General features: G+C 47.7%; 1 protein-coding gene across 16 annotated transcripts in view; it reads left to right on the forward strand.

The window, feature by feature from the left end:
- Positions 1–252: 252 nt before the first annotated feature.
- Rbfox1 (RNA binding fox-1 homolog 1) overlaps positions 253–24,348 on the forward strand; it is a 2,144,901-nt gene continuing 2,120,805 nt past the window's right edge. For all 16 annotated transcript variants that reach the window (XM_041676152.1, XM_041676159.1, XM_041676174.1 and 13 more), the window contains exon 1: positions 253–471. In XM_041676152.1, coding sequence (XP_041532086.1) covers positions 268–471 — 204 coding nt within the window. In that variant the 5' untranslated portion in view covers positions 253–267. The remainder of the gene's footprint in view (positions 472–24,348) is intronic.

Raw genomic sequence — 24,348 nt, forward strand, 5'->3', positions numbered from 1 at the left:
AGTTGGCTGGAGACAGGGCTTTGCCTCAATGGGCGCCCACTGTGTACCTGCTGTAGTAGGTACACAATCCTGGCCGGTCCACCCGCAGTGCCCGTGACGGCCAGGAGAGGGCGGTGGAGAGCCAGCAGAGCTGCACAGAGCTGCCCGGCGCGGACCCCGAGCCCGAGCGCAGAAGCCCCGCTTCCACCGAGAGGCCGCTTGCAGCGGGAGGCGCCTGCTTCCTTCCTAGTCTCCAAGAGTAGGCACTAAAAACCCCCACCTGAAGCCATGGCCAGCCCCTCTAGCAGCCCTGAAGATGTAGGCAAGCTGCGAGAAGGCAGGGAAGGCCGGCAGAGAAGGGAGGACGATGCTCCGGAGCAGAAGAGGTTGAGGCTGGGGCTGCGAGCGGGAAGCGAGCCCCAGGACGGAGCCACCGCACCGCTTCCAGCCCGGGACGAGCTCGCCACCCACACAGGTGGTGAAGACAGAGGTGTAAGTAATCTTGGGGCAGCTGGGACGTGGGTCAGGGCTGTGGTGGTCCAGGGATGCTTGGCCATCGCCTGGTGAAGTTGGTAACTGGGCAACAACTCCTGCAGGCGCATTGTGTTTGCTTGGAGGGACCGCCCGGGGATCTGGATGCTTGGTGGCAAGAACTGTGTTTATGTACTGTTGACTTCCTAATAAGCCCCACGAGGTGTGGCTGGTGGGGAGCAGCCCCAGCTAGACTGTGTCTTACCTCCGAGGCCCCCTGGAAGGAGAAGAATGTGGGGTTGCTTTAAGTAGCTCTAAGCAGACACCCCCATTCTGACCAGAGCTGTCGGGGTACCTCTTTGGGACTTCACTGTCTGTGCAAAACTGTCCTTTAGGGGAGGGTTCCGGGTGGGGACATAAGCAGCACCAGGCTTACCAAGCCCTGCGGTACTCAGCCCGAGACTGCAGTCAGTGTGCACTAGTCACTAGCCCCGCATCTTTCTGCTCTCTCGCCCCTCCCTTCCAAGTCTTCTGGGAGTATGGAAAGGAGGCACCCCAGTCCCCACATTCTTCTCCCTAGCCCCACAGAAGGGGACAGCCAAGCAAAGTTCTTGGATTCCTCTTGGCACTTCTGCCAGGCTTTTTCCCTCAGCCAAGAGCGACTCTGTGTTATGCTGTTTCTGGGGGCACGAATGAGGTGGAGACCACTTGGCTTCCCTCGCTGGATTCTCTCCCAGGTGGCTCCAGCAGACTGTGTTGGGGAGAGACGTATCTGGAGGCGGACGAGGGCTGCTGTCCTTGGTGATGCAGCCACCTTGACTGTTTCTTAATGGTTAGTGGAGTTGAACTCTTTGCTCCCCGCCATGTTTGCTTGGCTAAGCTTGTCTCACCAATTTGATGAGCGGCTGATGAGCCCCTCGAGGGAGCGGTCTCTTTCTCCTGAGTCATTTGGGTGGCAGCTGGCCACATCGGAGCTCAGTGGCTCTGGTATGGGGTCACTCTTACGAACTTCTGAAGCCTCTTGTACCAATGCTCACGACTCTACATGGGGGCTACCGCATTCTGAAGAGGCCGGCGAGCTCACTGGAGCCAGGCGAACGGCCTCTGAGATCCCAGTGGAAGCTAGTTCTTCTGGAAGGTTTTCTGGGCCACATGGTGGAAAGGCCGAGAAGGGAGTGGGAGGAAAAGCCTGGTCCCAAGCGCAATGACTGTGTAGTGTCGCGAAACTTTTGTGGCTGGGAGAGACCCCTGCCTTCCTTCACCTCTTGCTTTGCACGGAACTCTGCTAAAGCTCAGGAATCCAGAATCAATGGAAGCAACCCGGGGCAATGAAGTGCTGACCATTGCTGAGTTGCCAAGTCTGAGTGTATATTCTGCCTGACTGTAGCTGGTTGTCCTTGGGTAAATCACTTAACCTCTCTGATTGTGTCGTTTTCATTGATAAAACAAATGAACAGTAGGCCCAGATTCATGGGATTGCTGTTCCTGAGACTAAAGATGCACCTTGTGTGGGTCTGTGTGCTCAGTAATGTGCTTTAGTGCCAGAATTCACCCCAAGGAACTGGCGCTGGTGGGGCGTGTCCCCATCGAGTGCTGTCTGGAGGTCAAGAGAATTCTGTAGATGAGGGTGAAATTTACAAGGACAGACACCCCACTGAGCCTTTAGTACAGAATGGGGGTGCAGGAGCCCCCGTGGCATGGTTTTGAAGGAATGAATACGCAGGAAATAGACAGAAATGATCCCTCCCAGTCCTGGTCATAACACTCCTCTTTAGGGTTCCGTGGTTCCCTGTGTTCAAACTCCTCTTTTACAGTCTAAAGATTGCCCAGAGCCCAGGGCTCCCTGTAACCCCTGTCAAATTCCTCTTCCTTGTTTGTATCGTCTAATCATGCATGGAGTGTTTCCAGGCTGGTGTGTGTGTGCGTGTGTGTGCACATGTGTGTGTGTGTGTGTGTGAAGGCACAGAGGATGGGGGCGCACAGTCCCTGTCTACACCATGGGCTCTGGGAGAATGGGCCAAACACAGCACATTGCCTTCCGTGGGGTTTTGTCCTTAGTAACCATTATTTTGTTGAAGGTGTCACAAACCCTCTTGTTCCTTAGCGACAGGTCACTGTGGATTCTTCTCTGCAAAGCTGCTGAGCCATCAGGGTACATCCAGACGTGTTTTTATGTGAAGGATAAAATGTCCCTTCTCATCCCTGCTCCTGCTCCTCTGAGTGGCTTCCTGGTTGTGCTCTTGTCTTTGGGGTTGGCAGGTTGTTAAAGGAAGCATTTAGGGGACACACCAGAACTCCAGAGCACCCTGAGTGTGACATCTTGCTGGGACGCTCGGCAGGACTTCTCACTTCTAACCTCTCCTTTTCCTTATTTTATCCACATTTGGTTCATCTTGTGAACAGTCTTATATTCTTATTTTAAAGTTAGCATATAAAGTATTGAGTTCCATTATGGCATTTTCAAACACACACATGCTCGTGCACATACACACCTGCACACACACGCGTATATACACACACGCTTATGCACACACATGCACATTCACGCAAGCACGTGCACACACATAAACACATGAGCGCACATTTAAATTCTCCTTCCCTCTTCTTTGCACCCCACTCTCAGTTTACCCCGTCTTTTCTGCCTTCCTGTTACTTGTATTCTTTTGCCCACCCCTCCATTCCTCATCACCTGGCTCCTCCTCTCATGGGCACTTTCTAGTTTTATGACCTATCTCCACACATATGCACATGAATAAATATTAAAATCTAGAATCCATGCAGCCCAGTTCCAGAAAGACGAATACTACTGATTTCCTCGTGGGGTCAGAAACCTCTTAGCTTCTTTTTCTTCTTCATTTCTCTAAGATGAAGGGAGGGATCCCCATGTGAATTGCAGCCTATGGCTCTTTCTGGAGGAGAGAAAAACTTTTCCAGGGAGTTGCCTGCCTGCTTCAACTTCACCAGTCAGTTGGGCTAAGATTCCCTGGTTGTTGTGGGGTGAAGCTGAATTCTCAAGGTAACAATCTAGTGAGCCCCAACCCCTGAAATTCCTGATGGACCTGCTGAGCCATCCCTCCTGGATCTGGGATGAGAACAAGAAGGCCCTTTAATCCCAGCACTTGGGAGGCAGAGGCAGGGGAATATCTGTGAGTTCGAGTCCAGCCTGGTTTACAAAGCGAGTTCCACGACAGCCAGGGCTGCACAGAGAAACCCTGTCATGAAGAACTTAGAAGAGAGTAAGAAGGTCCCTGACAGGAGGGTGCTGGGTGGAGAAGCATCAATACTCAGGCCTCTCCTTTGATCTGTTTTTGTCATCTTGACCCAAGCTACAATTATCTGGGAGGATGAACTTCAATTGAGAAAGTGTCTCCATAAGATTGCCTGTAGTGTAGGCTATTTTCTTGATTAATAATTGATGTGGGAGGGCCCATCTTATTGTGGGTGGTGCTATCCCTGGGCAGGTGTTGTAAAACAAAGAGGCCTGAACAAGTGGTGGTGAGCAAACCAGTAAGCAGCGTTCCTCCACGCTCTCTATTCCTGCCTTGACTTCTTTTGGTGATGGATTCTGACCTCCCATTTGTGAGCTGAAACAAACCCTTTTATCCCTTTTGGTTCCTTTTGGTCACGGTGTATTATCATAGCAGTGAAACCCTAACTAAGACACCGTCTTTGCTGGTGATAGGCCGCCAGGGCTTCTTCACCTGAGCACAGTTTGCTTCTGGGTGTGGATCCAGGTTGCTCTTAGAGAAGCTCAGGACTGTCCCGAGCTGCTCGGTGAGTGAGTAGCGCTGGAGCTGACGTCTGCCAGGTGACAGCCGGAATGTCTCTAGACCTTGTTGACAGCTTGCACAGGGTGAAGGTTGAAGGTTGATGGTCTACTTTCACTTCTTTATGTGTGTGTGAGCACACACAAGAATTTGTACATGGCGGGCGGTGGTGGCGCACGCCTTTAATCCCAGCACTCGGGAGGCAGAGGCAGGCGGATCTCTGTGCGTTCGAGGCCAGCCTGGTCTACAAGAGCTAGTTCCAGGACAGGAACCAAAAAGCTACGGAGAAACCCTGTCTCGAAAATCAAAAAAAAAAAAAAACAAACAAAAAACAAAACAAAACAAAACAAAAAAAAGAATTGTACATATTTCTTGGGGTTAACCTTGGGTGTCACTCATCGGTTGCTATCTACTTTTTTCTTATCTTGGCGCAGGGTCTATTATTGATCTAGGTGGTCCACCGTGTCCAGTTCTCTCTTTCTCTCTCTCTCTTATTTGTTTTATGAGTATGAGTGTTTTGCTTGCATGTATGTTTGTATACCGCATGTGTGTCTGGTGTCCATGGAAACCAAAGGAGGGCATCAGAACCCCTAGGACTGAAGGAACAGTGTGAGCTGTCACGTGAATGCTGGAACTTGAACCAAGGGCAGGAGCAAGCGCTCTTCCACTGACCCAGTCACCAGGTCTATACTGGTGAAAGTGCTCGGAAGAGTCACTGTTGGACGCCTGGGAGTCCATTCCCTTTCGCTCCGGACAGAGAAGGCAGCCGCAGACCAGGCAAACTGTTTCACCGAGTCCAGCCTGGTGAAGCCAAGAACTTAGTGGAGGTCACTCATAGGAGCATGGATGGTGCATTGCTTACAGGAGCACGGGCAGCTACACCACAGAGTAGAGCGTCCCAACAGTTGTTGACCTCTTTTCCCTCCTTGAGGATGCAAGGTGTGCTTCCTAACCTCCCCCTTGCCCAGGCGGGAACACCAAGAGTAGCAGTCTTGTGAGGATCTGTGATTTTGGCATATCAGAGTCCCCCAAAGGGGCAGGTTGAGAGGCAGCCTCCACTGTGCCTCTTGGCAGTGTGGCCTTGAGAAGCTTGCAGGACTGCCACAGGCCTCTGCTTCCTCAACTGTGTGCACTGGTAATTCGATATGAATATGTGGGGCTTGACTTACTCGTAGAAGAATGGGACATGCTTGGTGTAGCACTTCATCAGGATACAAAAACGGGTAGGGAATGCCTAAATTTTTCGTAAAATGGCATTTATGAGAAAGGAAAACATAGATAGAGGAAGGGAGGGAGGGAAGGAGGGAAGGAGGGAGGGAGGGAGAGAGAGAAATAGAGATAGATAGATAGATAGATAGATAGATAGATAGAGAGAGAATATGAATAGAATACATGTGTCACGGTGTGCATTTGGAGGTCTGAAGACAACTTGTGGTGTCATTCCTCTCCTACCATGTAGGTTCTGGAGAATAAACTCAGTCTTGGTGGCAAGCACCTTTATCTGCTGAGCCATCTCGATGTCCTCAATTTTATTACTATTTTTATTTAACACTATGTGGGTGTTTCCAACTCAATTACCTACCCTTCTCAGATCCATTGGTAGGATGCAAAGGGAGTTCCTGCCCAATTCACCCTTCTGTGGGTTTCAGATATCATCCTTGTGTTCTGCTTCTACTTGAGATTCCTTGGTCCCTAGGCTGCCTGCTGGGGTTTCAGGTGGGAGGGACATGGAAGGGCAGAGCAGATGATGCCCCGTGTTTGCTTTGATGCTGGAGCCTTCCAAAGTCTTCCAGACCTGACCAGTGGCCAACCAGTGATCCACAGTGTTTGGAACACACCTGGGTTTCTGGCTTAGCATCTGAACACAGCAGGACTTCCTCATGGAAACTGTCTCCCTGAGATGAGATGGAAACTTTCCCCTGGTGATGCTCTCTCTTGGGCCAACTTGGAGACATGGCAGCCCACTGGAACCTGGTGTGTCTGTGGTTTGTACAGCAAGCTCCCATGTCTCCCAAAGGACAGAAGTTTGGGGTACAGTCCTAAGCACAGAAAGGGAAGTTCCTTTGGACCGGAACAGAAAGAGTTTTGGGGTGCACAGCACTCATTTTAGTCCCTTCTGGAGGAACACACCTCCTTTATCTGCAGTGGTTTTAAGGGAGTGGGCTGTGCTAGCTCTGGCTCTATTTCTGATTTCAGAACTATTTAATCAGTGCCTTGTTAAATGGCAGCTGCTGTGCTCTGCTAGGCTGTGGACATATGGACTATAGGCAAATGTCTTTGTAACTTGTTTCTGGTACATTTTAGTGTGTGTGTGTGTGTGTGTTTGTGGGCACGTACGTGTGCATGTGTGCTTGTGTGCATATGTGTGCATGGCCCACATGTGGAGGGCAGAGCACAGCTGCAGGAGTTGGTGCTGTCCTTCCACTGTGTGCGTTCTGGGGATTGAATTCATTGTCCTCAAGTTTAGTACTTTTTCCTTTTGAGCCATATTGAGCCATCTTGTTTCCCCATGTCTTTATAATTATTATTATTAATTTTAGACAAGTTCTTACTCTGTGGCCCTCACTGGCCTGGAACTTGCTGTGTAGACCAGGCTGGTCTTGAACTCAAATCAAAGGCATGTACCATCACGCTGGGCTGTACATTTGTATTTTTTTTTAAAGATCTATTTATTAATTATGTATACAGTAATCTCAGTATTCTGTCTCCATGTATGTCTGCAGGCCAGAAGAGGGCACCAGACCTCATTACAGATGGTTGGGAGCAACCATGTGGTTGCTGGGAATTAAACTCAGGACCTTTGGAAGAACAGGCAGTGCTCTTAACCACTGAGCCATCTCTCCAGCCCCTTGTATTTTTTTTTTTTTTAGGCCGGGTTTCTCTGTGAAGCTTTGGAACTCTCTCTGTAGTCAGGCTGGTCTTGAACTCACAGAGATCGACCTGCTTCTACCACATGAGTGCTGGGATTAAAGGTGTGTACCACCATTGCCTGATTACATATGTAATTTTTAACCTCAGTCAGGTAGCTGCTTTTCTATTGTGTATCCCGGAATGTGATGTGGGTCTCAAGGGGCAGGAAGGGGACAAGATTGCAGGTTGGGACAGGGCTTCTCAGGGCTGTTGGTGGCTTGAATGATGGTAAGGTTAGTGGGAATTGAGGAGTATTCGTGGTAATGGCTCTGGAGATCATGTCTGAAGGGCATGTTGTGAGGGAGAGGTAGGGGCTGAGATGGCTCTAGGGCAATACAAAGAACAAGCATTTGACTTTGGGCTCATTAGCCGAGTTTTTGCTGAGATCTAGTTGTGGTGACTGAAGACACAACCAGACTGGGGACAGAAGGAGAAGAGCAGGTTAGATATTCTGATGTGTGAGTTGCCAAGGGATTGGAGAGGTTGCCACTGGCCAGCTCGCTCTTGGGATCCTCACCTCGTCTTTCTAAGCCTGGGGTTACTTATCCAAAATTTATGTGGATTTCTGGGGATCCAGACTCCAGAGCCCACACTTTTGCAGCAAGTGCTTCAACCACTGAGTGATCTCAGATCCTTTAAATATTTCTGCCGTGTGGTAGGTGGAGTTTGTGGAACCCCTGGAAATGAAGGGCTGCTGTACCCCATATTTTTGTTAGCATATTTACAGAGAACAGGGTGCAGAGGGTGCAATGCTTTATTCCCAGTTTGGATGCTCTGTCTGCTGACAGTACTCTGCTCTGCTGCACCTAGATCCCTGGAAGAAAACCCTGCCTCTGTGGAGAGTCCTGCTCTGGTCCTGCTCAGCATGTGATATCAAAATACGGTGCCCTTAGGAAGCCTCACCTCTGTCCATAGGGAGGGAAGGTTTGTTCCCATTACATCTCCAAGTATTTGAGCAATTGTAAACCAGGTGAGCATCTGTAAACAAGATGGATTGGTCTCTGTTGCCCTACAAGTAATACTCTAGCAGAGATAAACTGCAGCCCATGGGCTGGAGTTGGCATGCAAGTTGTGTAGAACAATAAAGTTTTATTGAAACACAACTAATAGCTCTTTCCTACTACAGCAGAAGCTTCAGGAATTTGGGACAGAGATGGTGGTGCCTACTAAGCTGAACATATCCTCTGACTTTTGTTGGTCCTTGTACTCCGAGAGCCCCAGGGTAGGAAGTGTTTGTTCCCTCTGGAGTTCTTAGGGAGAATAAATTCAGGTGCTCATGAAATGGCCACAGCCTTAGAGACGCTAAACTACCATGTAGCAAGTAGTCTCAGCTTTACCTGTCTCTGGTATTGGACAGGACCTGCTCCTGTGGCCAGACTCTGGGTTGGCACACTGTTTAAGTTTTGTATAGGCATGTGGGGAGGAAGGGGTGGGAATTTGTCCTCTCCTAGGGCCCCTTTACTATCGGTCTCCCAAAAAATATCAGCTTTCTATGTGTGCAGTAGGGCTAGTATCTCTACGTGTGCAGTGGGGCTAGCCTCCCTGCTGCTTGGGCTCCTAGGGACTAGGCCTTTGTGAGACCAGAGACAGAGGGAGGAGGGAACGGGCCCGCAAGGGCAAGCACAGGAACTTTGGGAATGAACATTTCCCCCCAAGATCCAGACTGTCTGGGCGTGACTCCTGCCGCTCTTCCTCCGAAGCTCTTGCTAATGGCCAGATGGTACATTTTCTATTCTTTTTCTCTGAGCAACTTGCAGCTTCTTGCATAGATCTTCTCGCCGTCAACCATCCACGGGCAACAACAGGATCTCCAGGGGTGCCTCAGAGGAGGAAGTGCCTTTCTTTCCCACTAGGCTGTAGAGGAGCACTCCCCACAGACCAGCCAGCCTCTTGAGATTCTTGGCTCCTCGAACTTCCCAGCCTTCAGAGACACTGTGCTTCGCTGGGCTTTGCTGTGGTTCACAGGCTTGGCAGCTGGGTGGAACCACTGGTTGCCTCCCTCCCTTGGCAGCTTGCATGGCACCTCTGGTACCATGCAAGTTAGTCCTCAGGGAGGAGGCTTCCAGGTCAGCTCCAGTGTGGGTCCTCTGAGTTCTGTGTCCAAAGTGTATGGTGTCTCCAGCAATAGGGGCTTGCCTCCAACTTCTGGGTGCTTCCAAGGACAGTATAGCTTGTGTTGTTTTGGGAGTCTCTTGGACATCTCTGACAACAATAACTCAGACCTGATCAAGTAACTTGAGAGGAGAATTCTCATCTGGTACTGAGGTTTTATAGTCTATGGCTCTTGCAGGAGGCATTATCATCCCAAGTGGCATAACTTCATCTGAACTATATGTATGTATGTGTATGTATATATGTAAGCATAGACATATACATATATAAACATAGACAATACACATACATATATATTCATAAACACACAAATATACATACACAATGCACTCATACATACACACCCATATGCATGTACACACATATACACATACACAAATATACACATATGCATGTATGTACACATATCTACATAGACACAATATATACACATGTAAACACACATATCCACACATATCCACACACATATATACATATACACACAAATATATGCACACAATATATGGCCATATACAAATACACACAACATACACACATATACATAATACGCTTACATGTGTTATTGTAGTTTTAGGTAAATATAAAATAATATGATTTCCTTTAGCCCCTTTTCAACACTTTCTGTGTTATTTTTCCCACCTTCTTACCTCCCCTTTGAACTGGCCTCCCTCCCCCTCCCTAATTCAAGCCCCTCATTTTTCCATCTCCCTCACTGTAAAGTCTGTATCCCACTCTCCCCTTCTCTAGAGCCTCCCCCACGCAACTTGTTCGTCCTTTACCTTCCTGGTTCCTGTGGTTACTTCAGGATGTGTACCCGTTCATCTTTCCGCATCTGGTTTGCTTCACCCAATCTAGTATTTTCCAGTTCTGTCTTTACCTGCAAAGATCGTGATTTCATTTTTCGACACTATTCCATGGGGTCTCTGTACCACATTTTCATTATCCACTCATCGGCTAAAGGACATTTAGGGTGTTTCCATTTCCTGGCTATTGTGGATAGACCAACAGTGAACATGGCTGAGCAAGTATCTGTGGAGTCTTTATTTTTAGTTTTTTTTTTCTTTTTGAGGATTGTCTATACTGATCACCATATTGGCCGCACCACTTTTCGATCCCGCCACCAGTGAATTGAGGGCTCCTTTCCCCCACACCCTTGCTAGCATTCTTTGTCGGTTAGTTTGTCAATCACAGCCATTCTGACTGGGTAAGGGGAATATTCAGTTTTCAATGTGAATTTCCCTGAACTTTCTGAGGGATTAGCCATTTATATTTCTTCTATTGAGAACTCTCTTCAGATCCACAGTTCATTTTTAAAAAAATTGGGCCTTTTATTTTCTTGGCTCTTTGGTTTTTGAGTTCTTGTGTAGTCTGGATATTAATCCTGTTAGATACACAGATGGCAAAGCTTCCCTCTGGCTCTGTGGGCTTCCCCATCACTTGGTTTGCTGTTTCCTTAGCTATGTAGACTCTTCAGCTTTGTGAGGGCCCACTTGTTAGTTTCTGGCCTTAGTTCCTGGGCAATGGAGTTCTCTTCAGAAAATCCTCTCCGTGTGGCTTCTTTGGTGCAGTGGTTGCCTTCTTGGTGGAGATGCAAAGTGGGGCGGTCACTATGGAAATCACCTAGGATGGGGATACGGGAGCTACAGGTAGGGTAGGTCCACAGGGGTTGGCTCAGCAGGCTGGGTTGTTGCACAGGATGTCTGAGTCATGAGGATCCCAGGGGAAGGATCTGGCTCAAGCACCTTCAGGGGGGCAGAGTAGTGAGCTGTACTGGGGAGCACAGGTAGTTACCGGCATCCCTGGGTGGGCTGGGAAGCCAAGATCCCTGGTGAGCAGCTTCAGGGGACCAGAGAGGGAAGTCTTGATTGTCTAGTGATGGACAAGGCCCACTGTGGGCAGCATCATTCCCTAGGTGCTTGAATTGTGTAAGAAGCTTAGAAAAGCATGAGCCTGTTGGACCCAGCTAGCCTTGGCTGTGAAGTTCTCTGATCACACGCAATGCTGCCTGGAACAGCAAGCAGGCCTGCCTTCAGGTTCCTGACCTGTCTTCCTTCCTGGACTGGCCTCATGATGTACTGTGACCTGGGAGTGTGAGCACAATGAACCATTGTTTCATTATAGCAACAGAAAGGAGGCTAAAATCCTGGGATGTATGAGACTTTGTCTCAAAAAAAAAGTGTCTGGATGGATTTTTGGACCTTGAGATGTAGAAAAAGACTTAAAACTAAGCATTGTAAGAGCCACCAAGTGGACAGCCTGAAGGGTGCACCAGATTGGCCCGGGCAGAGCTCTGTGTACAGGCTGTGAGGCTTCAGCATACCCTACAGGCCTGAGCTGCCGGAAGTGTGTTATTGCTGGTTAAGTCAGGTGTGTAGTGTGGCTGTGTGTTGCGTGTGTGTGTGTGTGTGTGTGTGTGTGTGTAAGATCATGTTTAGGGGTATGTTGCAGACAGAGGGGTCTAGGCTGACAGAGATGGTCAACCAAGAAGGGTACTCAAGGCTGTGAGGAGTAAGTTTGGGAGGGGAAGAGGAGGTAGGAAGGAAGCAGGCACTGAGGATGTGGTTGGCATGGGGACTTTACATCTCAGGGCTTCCAGGGATGGAGATCAAATGGAGGATTAGGGCTGGAACAGGGCTGCTAAGACTGAGAGGTGCTGGGAGCTAGGAATATTTCTGTGAGTCTGCACTCGGTGGTGAGGGCACTGAAGAAGACCTGTGCTCTCGTTATTTTTTCAGCCTATTTAGAACAGGATTTCTTCAGATGGTGCATCTTGCATAGTCCCTCTTGATTTGGTGTCAAATATTCATGGCATAAGGAAACAAAGACACTGAGAAAACACAGGACTGTGAGCATTGATTGAAGATTTTCTTTCATTTATTTCGGGGGTTATCACTCATCCTAAGATCATGTTGATTATATTGAAGTTTTTTTTCGTGTGTTTACAGATTTTAAACGTTATTATTCACCGAAGGATAGAATTTCCAATATCCCTCCCAGTTCTCTTTCTCTGTGTGGATAGGGCATGTGGGGGAGGGTGGTTGTGACTGGTAGTGACCAATGGTCTGGACTGGAAGCATTGGGTGTGGGTTCTAGACCAGGCATTCATTTGGCTATGTACAGCTTCTAATACCGTCCTTTCTATTTTACCTGACCTGGGATGGCTATTCTGGGAATAAAAGCTTTTAACCTCATCCCCCAAGTCCCTGCTCAGCTGAGGGTGGAAGCCAAGCCTATTCCCTACTGTCTTCTTCATATACAGTGCAGAAGCAAGAAAAGCAAGTTGTGGCTTCATGGGTGATTCATTTCTGCAGCAGCTCACAATCTGATCTAACTGGTGGGAATGGTATTTCTCTGTGTGTGAAAACAACAATACATAAGTCTTTTAAAATTTTCTTTTTGGGGGCTGGAGAGATGGCTCAGTGGTTAAGAACACTGGCTGCTCTTTAGAGGACCCAAGTTTAATTTCCAGCACCCATAGAGTGGCTTACGACAGTCCATAACTCCTATGCCAGGGTATTTAATGCTCTCTTCTGGTTCTGCAGGCACCATGCATACATGTGATACACAGATGCACAGGCAGGCCAAACAGCCCATATACATGAAATGATAAGATGGCGATAATAATATTTTTTATTAGAATGTATTTAATGTATTTATTGTTTATGGTAATGGGTTTCATAAAGGACCCCCATGTGTGTGCATGCATTGTGTGAATGTGCGTAGGTGTGCCCATCTATGTTCAGGTGCTAAAGTTTGTATGCAGGTCAGAGGTTGACATCAGATATTGTTCCTCAATTATGCGTCACTTAATTTTTGAGTCTGGAGCGAACTGATTTGGTCAAGCTGGCTGACCAGCGAGCCCCACGGGTCCTCCTGTCTCCATCCCTCCAGGGCAGGGATTGTGCGCATGCTCGCTCTTTTTTAACTGAAGCATCCCCAGCTCCTAGAAGGACATAATCATTCAAGCATGCTGTGTACTTTGAGAGTGGCGCTCCTCCCATCTCCCATCTCTTTTCCTCCCACTACGCCCCCTTCTCCCAGACAGCCTCGCTTCTGTTTTTATTTCATGCCAGTGATTTTATACAGCTATATAAAATCTAGGATCCATAAGTGGGGGAAAATGTGATGCTTGTCTTTTGAGTCTTGCTTGTTTCTCTCAACACAACGACCACCAGGTTTATCTATCTTCCTGCAGAAATGTGTTTGCTTTTCTTCACAACTAAATAAAACTCCATCATGTACATTTACTACATATTCTCCATCTATCTATCCATCCATCCACCCATCCATCCATCTATCCAACAATCCATCCATCCATCCATCCATCCATCCATCCATCCATCCTTCTCACTAAAAAGAAAAAGAAAGAATGCCAACTTTATGTTGTTTCCCAAATTTAAAAATAAATATTTTTTATGGGTTTACAAAATAGACAAATCAGGAGTCAGTGTCTTGAAGAGCCACTGTGTGGATGCCAACACTCTAGGGAGTCCAGCAGCTTCTCCTATCCCATGTAGCAGTGCTTGCAGCACTGTAGTTTCCTGATTCCACCATGTTTCAGGGACTTTGGGGACATCACTCGGGGACATCTGCGGTGCAGCAGCTGTGACATCGCGAGCCTTCAGATGTATGCATCCCATGCTAATTGCATTAAAACACGGCCAGGGCTTTGGCTCTGTCATCCCCCCAAATTAAACACCTTAGTCACAGAAGCACGCAGAATTGGATTTAGGGTGACTGATTCCTACCCGTCAGGAGGGGTATAATTAGATTATATTTTTCTCCAGTTCAACTAAAAGAAAATTGACAATAAAAGGCTGATCAATATGTGCAGCTCAGGAGCTAAAGCCTGCTTGTAGATGGAGAAGTTCTTGTTTTGAAAATCTATCTTTGTGAGTAAAGGGGAAAAAAAATCCATCTTTCTTTCCTAGAGGGGAAAGACTTGGTGAAGCAGGCTTAGCTGCAGCTTGACCATCAGGGTTTTCTATTGTGTGGCTGTGTATTCACGAAGCTGTGTGCTCTGGCTTGGGTTGTCACGAAGCTGTGTGCTCTGGCTTGGGCTGTGTGTCTACATACCTGTCTCTCTGTGTGTTTCTGTTTGTCTGTCTCTATGGCTAGATGGCTACGTGCAGGTGGCAGTGTGTCCCTAGGCAGGTGTACATACTCCATTGTGAACCACACCTTTGCAGGGTTCTCGGTGCCTGGAGCTCAGCATATGCTTTTTAAAGAAAAAAAATCACTTGAAAACCAAGGCAGGAGGAAGGGAAGCCTGGTGCTAATGGCTCCAGGCTTCCACTCCCTCAGAATCTTTTGATTTCTGACTTCCTCCCTGTGAAGTTTCTGGATGGATCAGACTGGAGGTGAGCCCTCAACAGCAGGTCACATGTGCTTGCACATCCACATTTCCCACTGTGACCTTCTTGCCATTCTGGTTAGAATGTCTCTCCGCTGACGCCTCCTCGTGCATTGTGGGATGCTGAGAAGCACTAATGGCCACAGACACTAGGTGCCAGGAACACACCTTCCCCATAGTGTGACAGCCACACACTTTTCCAGTTACCAATGCATGTCCTGGGGGACAAACCTGCCTTCATTTGCCGTTGTGCGGATATTGTCCTGCTTCAGTAAATTGTGACCTGAGTGGGGTAGCTGAAGCTGTTGGTAGCTGGTGATGGGGAGAGCTCAGGGGCCTGGGGGAACTTGCCAGGGGCCTCTGTGTGTCACCACACTGGGTGTTAGCTGCAGGAGTCTGTTAGTTTGCGTAGATGCCGTGATACTTGTCTTACACGTCTCATGTGTATGTTCTTATTCTGATGCTATCAGAATTGTCTGTTAAAGGCATGATGGGAAGGGTGATGCTTTGATCGGGACAGCTCTCAGATGAAGGTGGGGCTGCAGGGTGGGACTTTTAGGGTGGGGTGTGCTGTGTGTGTCTGTGTTGCTGATCACACAGGAGACAGGGCTTGTAGCAGATCTTACAGCAATCTCAGGCAAACTGGGTCCTAGGTAAACCTGGGTTGGTATGCAGAACACTTTTGTAGCAAAGGTCACACATGGGGCTCTAGTTCACAAGAAGGAATTGTGGCTGCCTGAGGAATTTGGTCAGTGTCTGAGGGTTACTAGCTATGCCTGCAATCCTGCCTTCTCTTCTGGAGTTGGCAATTGCCATCACTTTCTGTTCATTTACTAGACTGGCGTGGAATGCCCATGGGCCCCACATTACTAGGAGGGCAGAGGCAAAGATGTTGAAACTCAGGCTCCATCAGGGGCATTCTAACACAGATTAGGGAGGAGTCCAAGGACTGATTGGCCAAGCTCCTTGATTGGCATCGTCCTAAGCTTTCTGTGAGACTAAAGAACGTTTTCCATTGTCCTTGAAAGAGCACTGTGCGTCAGACAGCCACACACAGTTGTGTTAACTCTGATTCTGCAGAATATTAAGATTCTGTTTCTTACTATTTTTTTCTTTTTAAAGAGAAACCTGTTTCTCAGGAAAAAAAATCATTTTTTGAGCACGTTGAACTGGAATTTTCCTTGGGCACGATCAAAAGCCTAGGAAAGCCTGGCTATATTCACGAGTTAAGTTCTAAAGTCGAGTGAGTAAAACTGGTAGCCTGGGACAGCGCAGGCCACTGGGGAATCCCTGCTCAGTCTCCAGGATTCACCAAAAACTCTTGCAGCACTGGGCACAGGTGACTTCTTTGTGAGTAGCTGATGAGGTCTCCGTGGAGCTGCATGTCCTTCAGGCTTCTTAGTGCACACCCATGGCCCACTTCTGTCTGTCTGTCTGTCTCTCCTCTTGGCAATGAAAAATAGTTCATTTACTGTGTGTGCATGTATATGTATGGATGTTCATGTGTATGCAGATGCACATAATATCTGCAACCAAATATGAGTGAGCACAGCCTGGGAACACAGATTCAAGATGCTCTGAACAATGTCCCAATGTGGTTAAGGGCATGACAATAGTTTTATAATTTTTTTAGTGTGTGTGTATGTGTGTGTCTGCATTCATGTGCAGGTACCTTTGATGGCCAAGAGAGCATCAGATCCCTGGATCTGTGAGCTACCTGTTGTGGGTGCTGGGAACTGAACTCCAGTTCTCTGCAAGAGCAGCCAGTGCTCTTAACTGCTGATCCATCTCTTCAGCCCATCCCCTAATTTTTTGAGACGGTGTCTTTCACTCAACCCGAACTCACCAACTCCTTGAGAGTGGCTGGTCAGCAAGCCCCAGGGATCTGCACATCTCCACCTTCCTAGTCCAGTCACGAGGTTTTCACAGTAATGGAGCAAAGAAAGCAATACAGCAAGGCATGCTTAAAGTCCATCAGTCAGATGGTGACAGCAAAATAGGGGAGTCCACTCTGTGCCTCAGAAGTGCTCTGGAGACATTCTCAGCCTTTGGGTTGTTGGAAGCTAGGGGATTTTTTTTCATACACCCTGAAAGGATTTACTTAATGATCTTAATGATACCAGCCCGCCCACAGAAGAGAGCAATGGGCGGCTGTTTAGGGGACTAAAGATAGCTCAGGATAATTGGCTCAGGACCTGCAGCTTCCCAGCTCTCCACAATCCCACATCATTGCTCGGTCTAGTACAAGGTTTAGCGCAGTTGTGCCTCTTCCCTGTGAACTTTAGTTCACTCTTGCAACAGCCCCCAGGCTAAGCCTGTGGTTGGTAGAACCACTCACCAAGAATCTCTTTCTGCCAATGGCTCCAAAGGTTGAGAGACTAGGAGCAGGAGCATTGAAGCCCCCCATCTTGGCCTCTGCATTGGATTTTAATCAGCCATGGAGCCCAGAATTTGTCCCTAAGCCCATGGAGGATGGTCTGTAACCTTGACAATGATCCGAGTATATGCACTTGCTGGAAGTTTGGGGCTCAGAGCAGCTATAGCTGCAGATACAGAGACAAGAGCGTGATGCCTGTCAGTCTCCTCTAGTTTGGAGAAAAGGTGAACTTGAGCAGTAGTGACTTCATGGCGCATGCTTTGGAACTCCAGCACTGGATGGGGCGGGAGACTCTGGAGTTCAAGAAGCTTCCCAGGTCAGCGTCAGCCATGTAGTCCCTTCAAAGCCATCCCCGGCTACCTGAGACCCAGGGTCCAATCTGCCTGTGTGCAGGAGTCTTAGAATACAGCCTGCATTAGGGCTCCATGGCCATGCAAGGAACAGGTCTACACGGCTGCTCTTGAGTCAGATACTCCCCAGCTGTAGGCTTTCCTAAAGAAACCCAACAGACAACTGAGCTACCCAGCCCGCTTGGACGCCATCAGGATGGAGACACAGGGCAGGGGTTACTGTTCTATTGCTGTGAAGAGACAGCATGGCCAAGGAAACTTTTAAAGGGAAACATTTAATTGGGGACTTCCTTACAGTTTCAGAAGGTGAGTCCATGATCATCATGGCGGGCAGTGCAGACATGCTGCTGAGCCGTAGCTGAGAGTTCACCTCTTAAGATATAATCATGAGGCAGAAGGAGCTAATTGGGAATGGAATGGGCTTTGGAAATCTCAGAACCCAAGCCCAGTGACACACCTCCATCAACAAGACCACACCTCCTAATTCTTCCCCAATAGTTCCACCAACTGAGGAGCAGGTGTTCAAATATATGAGTCTATGGGACCATTTTCACCACATGTGGCAAGCCCTTCATCAACTGCAATCTCTCCAGCTCTGTGAACAGTATTTGATGGTGAGGGCAGGTGAGAGGGATGGCAGAGTGGCGAAAATGACTGGAGACTGGAGGGCTAGACAGAATGCCAGCAAGTGCGGAAAGAGTTTAAGTCATGGGACAGCAGGGTGTCAGGCTCACTGGGCACCTCATGGAACTGGTCAGCATCACTGTGGCCTCCCTGTGAAACTTAGGGCTGTTGTAGAATGTGCTGGGACAGTGTATGCCCAGAGGAGGTAAACTCTTATTTTTTTTTAAGTTTTATTTTATGATCTATTTATGTGCATGTATGTGTGTATATGCACGTGAGTGTAGATGCCTGCTGAGGCCAGGAGAGGGAGCTGGATCCCCTGTGATCTTCAGTCCTCCACAAGAGCAGTGTGTGCTCTTATCCACTGAGTTATCTCTACAGCCTTGGAGGTGAATTTATAATCCTTGTTAACAGACAGGGAAGTGGGGAGCCATAGAAGGTGAGGAACTGTCTACACGGGGCTGCCTCTTTGGTTCACATGCCGAGTGCTGGTTGTTCTTAGGACAGAGGGAAAGAGAGGAGATGCTTCCCACCAGCAGCTGGGGTGAAGGAGACTTGACTGATGTTGAGGTTAGGAGAGTGGAGACCATAGAGCAGAATGAAGGCAGAGAACAGGTGACTGTGGGTGGGGGAGTTGGAGGCAGGCTCAGAGCAGAAAGATCACAGCTCGTTTCCAGGTGGGTCCTCAGGTGCTCTGTAGCTCCTGGTCCCTTGGTGAAGAGGAGTGTGTGTTTATGATGAAGATATCTAGACTCTGGAACGCCTTCCGTCCTACCTCCTCAGCTGCTGACAGCTCCCTGCTATTCTGTTTCTAGAACCTAGCAATTTCTGGTCAGAATTCATGGCAGAGGGATTTCCATTTGCTTTTGAGAGAAATATAATACACCACCAAGAAACTGCATTAAACAATTTCGATTGCTGCAGGGGGGTTGGGTCTGTTTAGATTTTTGCCAGCATGAGTTTTCTGGTGTACAGCCATTCCTAGCCTGGGGCAGAAGGACCATCGGCCATTTGCAAGACCCCATCTGGTGTTTTCAGCCAAGCCTGAAGAAGTGCTTCTGCCGTCTTCCCCACCGACTCACGAGGCAGGGTGGTGCTGGCGCTTGTCGGTTGATTTCCAGGGCTGGATTCTGCTGCGGAGCCTCCGCCGACGCTCGGCCGTGTTATTAAGCTCTGGCTCCAGTGTGGGCTGTGATTTGTTTTTCCTTTGAGTGACATGACCATATTTTCCATTAAAATCCAAAGCAAATAGCTGTGTGAGTGCCAGCTCTGTCACTCGCCCTGCCTTGGAGGGAAATCAGTTGGGGTGAGTCTGGTTCTGTACTGGTCTCCATATGGTTCTGGAAAGTTCCATCCTCTCAGATTCACTCTGAGGTGCCCCACAGTGACTCAGACGACCTTTGAGATTCCTGGACGTGGCAAGCCACGTTTTAAATGGCATTTGGCAAGTTGGGTCGTGCCTGTGACTCAGGTCAAGTCCAATCTCACAAATGATCTCTGTGTGTCAAAGAAAATGTTGCGCATGGTCTTTGCAATCCACCACTCTCTGGGGGTTCAGCAGCCTGTGGCGTCTTGGGGCAAAGACCTCAGAAAAACCTCCAGCTGGCTGAGGAGAAAGAAGAGTCAAGATACTTCAGCATGTTTGGGATTGGGGTTGCTGCTCCCACACTTCCCACCTCTGGGTGTCACCAATAAACATTATCGTTCCCCTCCCCACCTCCTTCACTGCCTGAACTGTCTCCACTGTTCACACCACTGTGCTCCACCATAGCTGTACCTAGGGTGTTTACAAAGTATCTCTGCCTTTCATCAGGGTGACATTTGCCAGACTCATCCATACTGCAGCATAAGTTAGAACGTTAGGACTGAATCATATTGTTGTAGGGCTACCTCATAGTCTATATCCATCTGTCCATCTACCCATCACTCATTTATCTACCCATCCATCCATCCATCCACCCACCCACCCATCCATCCACCCATCCACCCATCCATCCACCCATCTATTCACTCATTAACTACCCCATCTATCCTTCCGTCAATTCACCTACCTACCCACAGATGTGCCCACCCATCTACCTAAACATCTATTCAGGCATCTATCTATGGCATCTATCTATTCAGGCATCTATACCCACCCTCCCATCTGTCTATTCACCAAATTTGTCTCTGTCCACACTTTCATTCAGTCATCATCCATACATCCACTTATGCATCCATCCAGCCACACATCTATCTGCCCTTCCATTCGCTCATATCTTTTCATCCATCTAACCTTACGTCCATCATCCATCCACTACATGCACATCCATTCACCCCTGCATCCCTCTACCTACCATGCATCTCCTATTCATTCTCCATCCACTCTCTTATCCACCTATTTCATCCATCCACTCATCTCTCTCTCTCTCTCTCTCTCTCTCTCTCTCTCTCTCTCTGTGTCTGTCTTTTCTAGCAGCTCGAAGTTGTCCTCTGGCACACACCCACATACCCACACATACATACACAAATCCACCATGTCCCCCCCCCCAGAAAGAAAGAGATAGAGATATGCACATGTACCTACAACACATGCATCCACACACAGCATGCACATATATGTACACACACAAATAAATAAAAACCACAGTGAGAGGCCAGAGGCTGTGTTTAGTTTCAGGGATGGGAAAAAGTCAGTAAAAGGGCTCAGATGTGGCTCAGTGGTCTAGTGCTTGTCTAGCTGCACGAAGCCCCATCTCCTGTCTCACCACTGATCAAAGGTATCAGTTGGCACAGTTATTCTCATTGTTAGGCATCTCACAGTTTAATGGAGCAATTCAGATGTAAGCCAGGATCAATGTGACTCATTACATAAAGGAAATTTTAGCTGAGCCAAGAGCTGCTTGGGGGTGCCACATGGGCTTGGCTAAATAATATTTCAGTTATTTCATGACAAAGTTCCTCCTCCTTTGGTTCTCTTTCATCTTCCCAACTGTGAAAAATAAAATCTGGTTGATGCCGATACGTCTTTGGCAGTTTGGGTTTTCTCTTTCAACATAGAGGGCAGGTGCAGCCATTTCTCCTATGAGCAGCAGGGGCTGGCGGTTGGTCAGTTCCATTGTTGGCTTTCCACTGAAGTTAGTCCCTACAGTTGGACCTATAAGTAGTGAGCCTTTCAAGAGAAGATGTTTTCAGAAAAAAAAAGTGATCAACTTTAGAAAGAAACAATTGCAAGTGGTACCTGTTGATGGTGTGTTTAAAAAAAAAACAGTAGTCAGCTGTCAAAAGAATAAAGTGATAGAGAAAGTGATGGAACTGGAGATGATCAGGTTAAATGAAACAAGGCAGATGAGGAAGCAAAAACACTTGTGTTCTCTCATATATGGACTCCAGATGGAAAAAACACAGGTCATGACAGTAGGAAGAAGATTATGGAGGGGAAGATGGGAAAGTGGGATCTGAAGGGAGGGAGAGAGGGAGAAGAGGGAAATGGGACTAAAGAAAAACAAATACTGATTGGCTTCTCTTACATGTGGAATCCAGGTTTAAAAAGAGTGGCTTGGAAGATGGATGGGGCTAGAAGCACTCACTGCCAATTATGAGTTCAAATTCCCAGTGCTTATGTAAAAACATAGGTATGGCTATGTTCCATCTGTAATCCCAGCTCTGAAGGGGGTGGAGACAGGAGGACCACTAGGGTTGGTTGGCCACCAGCCTAGCTCTAGGTTCAGTGAGAGACACTATCTTAAAGGAATATGGCGGAGAGTGAGATCAGGACATCAATGTCCTTCTCTGGCCTCCACCTGCATACCCTCACACACACGTGTGCATCCACCTTCCCGCTGACTCACGCTTAAGCATATCATGTGAGTACGTGTGATGTGAAATCAGAGGCAAATTCTACACAGGAGAGGAAGGGACAGGTAGGAGGAGAGGAGGACAAGGGAAGGTAGTGGGGAGTGTGAGCTAAGCACAGTGTTAGTCTTGTGTGAAATGTCTTTTGTACACTTGCTCAAATCATGAACAGAGAAGAAAATAAAGTCTGGAAGTTGACCTTTTTCTCTGAAAAGTTCTGAGTTATTGCATGTTAGATCCAGTAAGAAAAAATTATGTGGCTCAAACAAAACCCACTGTGGACAGCAGGCCTGTGGGTTCAGTAGTAAGGTGTGGAGGTCGCAGGCTTCATTATGAAGTAATAGTAGTGTTGGGTTGGGCATGGTGGCTCACTCACATCTGCCTTCCAGTGCTAGGGAGGCTGAGATAGGAGGACCACCTATCGGTTTTGAGGATAGCCTGGGCTCTAGAGTGAATTCCAGGTCAGTCTGTCAGTTGGGTTATATAAAGTGAATTCCTGGGCTACAAAGTAAGACCTTATCGCAAAAGCAAAGAAACAAAAACAAAACCCACATAAACCAAATGAATCCAGATCAAACGGAACATGGTGGTCATTAGGTTTCTAGATGGCTCCTAAAACAGACTAAACTGCTGTGTGGGAGTGTGGTTCTCCAGTCCTTGACTGGAGGCTGGGCCTGGGAACACATTCCTGGAACCCCAACACTCAGGACTGAGTCAGAGGGATCATAAGCTCGTTCAGAAGCTCACCTTGGGCTACATAGGGAAGTTCTGCAACAAAACAAGACAAAAGAAAATGAAACCATGCTATATGACAGTAATAATGTGAAGACTACCTGCCTGATACCAGGTGTTGACCTGTTGGAAGTCAGAAAGTGGAGATGGAAATGACACCTGGATTGTCCAAGAATTTGGTGTCAGCAGGAGGGGACAGAATTTGAGAACACCAAGTTATGTGTTCTATAGGTTAAAGAAAGACTAGAAAAACAAATAAATACATTTAAAAATGTATTTGGATCTGTGGAGAGGTTGCTTGGGCTTGTTGCTCTTGTAGGACCTGGGTTCCCATCACCCACATGCTGCTTGACAATAGTCTCTAATCAAGCTTCATGGGATCCGTAGCCCATTTCTGCTGGACGCCAGCTACACATATGGTACATCTACATACTTCCAGGCAAACGTGTAACACACATACAATAAAATTAATCTAAAAAGGCTGGAGAGATGGTTCAGCAGTTCAGAGCATTTGCTGTTCTTTCAGAGGACCTGAGTTTGGTTCCCAGACCCACACCAGGTGGCTCACAACCATCTACAGCTCCAACTGTGAGGGACTGGACACCTCTGTTCTGCATGGACACCTGCCCTCATGTGATTGTGCCCATACAGACACAGAGACATACATGTAATAAAAAAATAAATCTTGAAACGGGTTGAGTAGGACAAGCTGGTTCATAGTGTCATTCAGGCTTCGTGTTTTTCCTGGTTGTGTTATCAGTTACTTAGCTTGGGGGTCCTAAAACCTTCCAGCAGGACTGGTGAATTCTCCTGTTTCTCTCAATAATTGGCTTCTATCCTTTGGAATGCTGCTGCTAGGTCATTTTGTCTTGCCTGTCCCTAGGCCACATTCTAAATCACTGCGGATGAACAGTTTTAGTTTTTATCTCTGTTCCTTGTCTAAAGTTCTGTGTAGTCTGATATGACGAGTGTGACTGCTCCATGTGTCCCTGCCACCTTTAAACTAATCTCTATGCACTTTGATTTCTCTCTCATATGTAGCATGCAGCTGGTTCAGCTTGTCCATCCGTGACTTGTATACGGAATGTTTGGGCTATGAATATTTGATATAACTTCTGATAGAGTCAAGTTCAAGTCCATTACTTTGACTTAGAAAATGGTTTATTTTGATAACTTATGTATGTGTTTGTCTGCGTGTGTGTATGCGAACATGTGCAGATGCCCACAGAGGCCAGAAGAGGGCGCTGGATCCTCCAGAGCTGGAGTTAAGGCAGTTGTGAGCTGCCTGGCATGGGTGCAGGGATCTGAACTCCAATCCTCAGGAACAGCAGCAAGCATTCTTAACTACTGAACCATCTCTCTAGCCCTTTGACTTTTATTATTTTCTGTGTCCACTATTCTTTGTTCCTTTATTATTTTTTTTGACTGCCTTCTTTGGGGTTACTACTATTTAGTTATTTAGTATGTTTTTATTGTTTGGTATCGTCTTACAGTTACTTGGGAACATTTTATGCCAGTGGACTCTCTCTATTTTTTTTTGACTCAGCTGCCTTTAGCTTAGATTCTGCGCCTGGGGAGAACGCTTCACAGTTTCATTAATATGATGATTATGGATTGATGGTCCTTGCAGTAGAGGCACCCTGGGCACTGTCCCCTTTGCCCCTGGGGTTTGTCATTGTGTGACAGTGGCAGAGGTGACTTGCTGAAGTGCCAAGTGAGGTTTGGTCTGTGGTAAGCGCTCATTTTCTGGAGCCTGCATCTCACTTCCCTCTCCAGGGGCTCCCAGTCGTCTGCCCGCTGTCACTGCGCTCTCCATGCCAGCTGCTTCCTCCATCTGGT

The sequence above is a fragment of the Microtus oregoni genome, unplaced genomic scaffold (assembly GCF_018167655.1).
Source record: "Microtus oregoni isolate MIOR12 unplaced genomic scaffold, Mior012 000027F_ref0000203, whole genome shotgun sequence".
In the NCBI taxonomy this organism is placed as follows: domain Eukaryota; kingdom Metazoa; phylum Chordata; class Mammalia; order Rodentia; family Cricetidae; genus Microtus; species Microtus oregoni.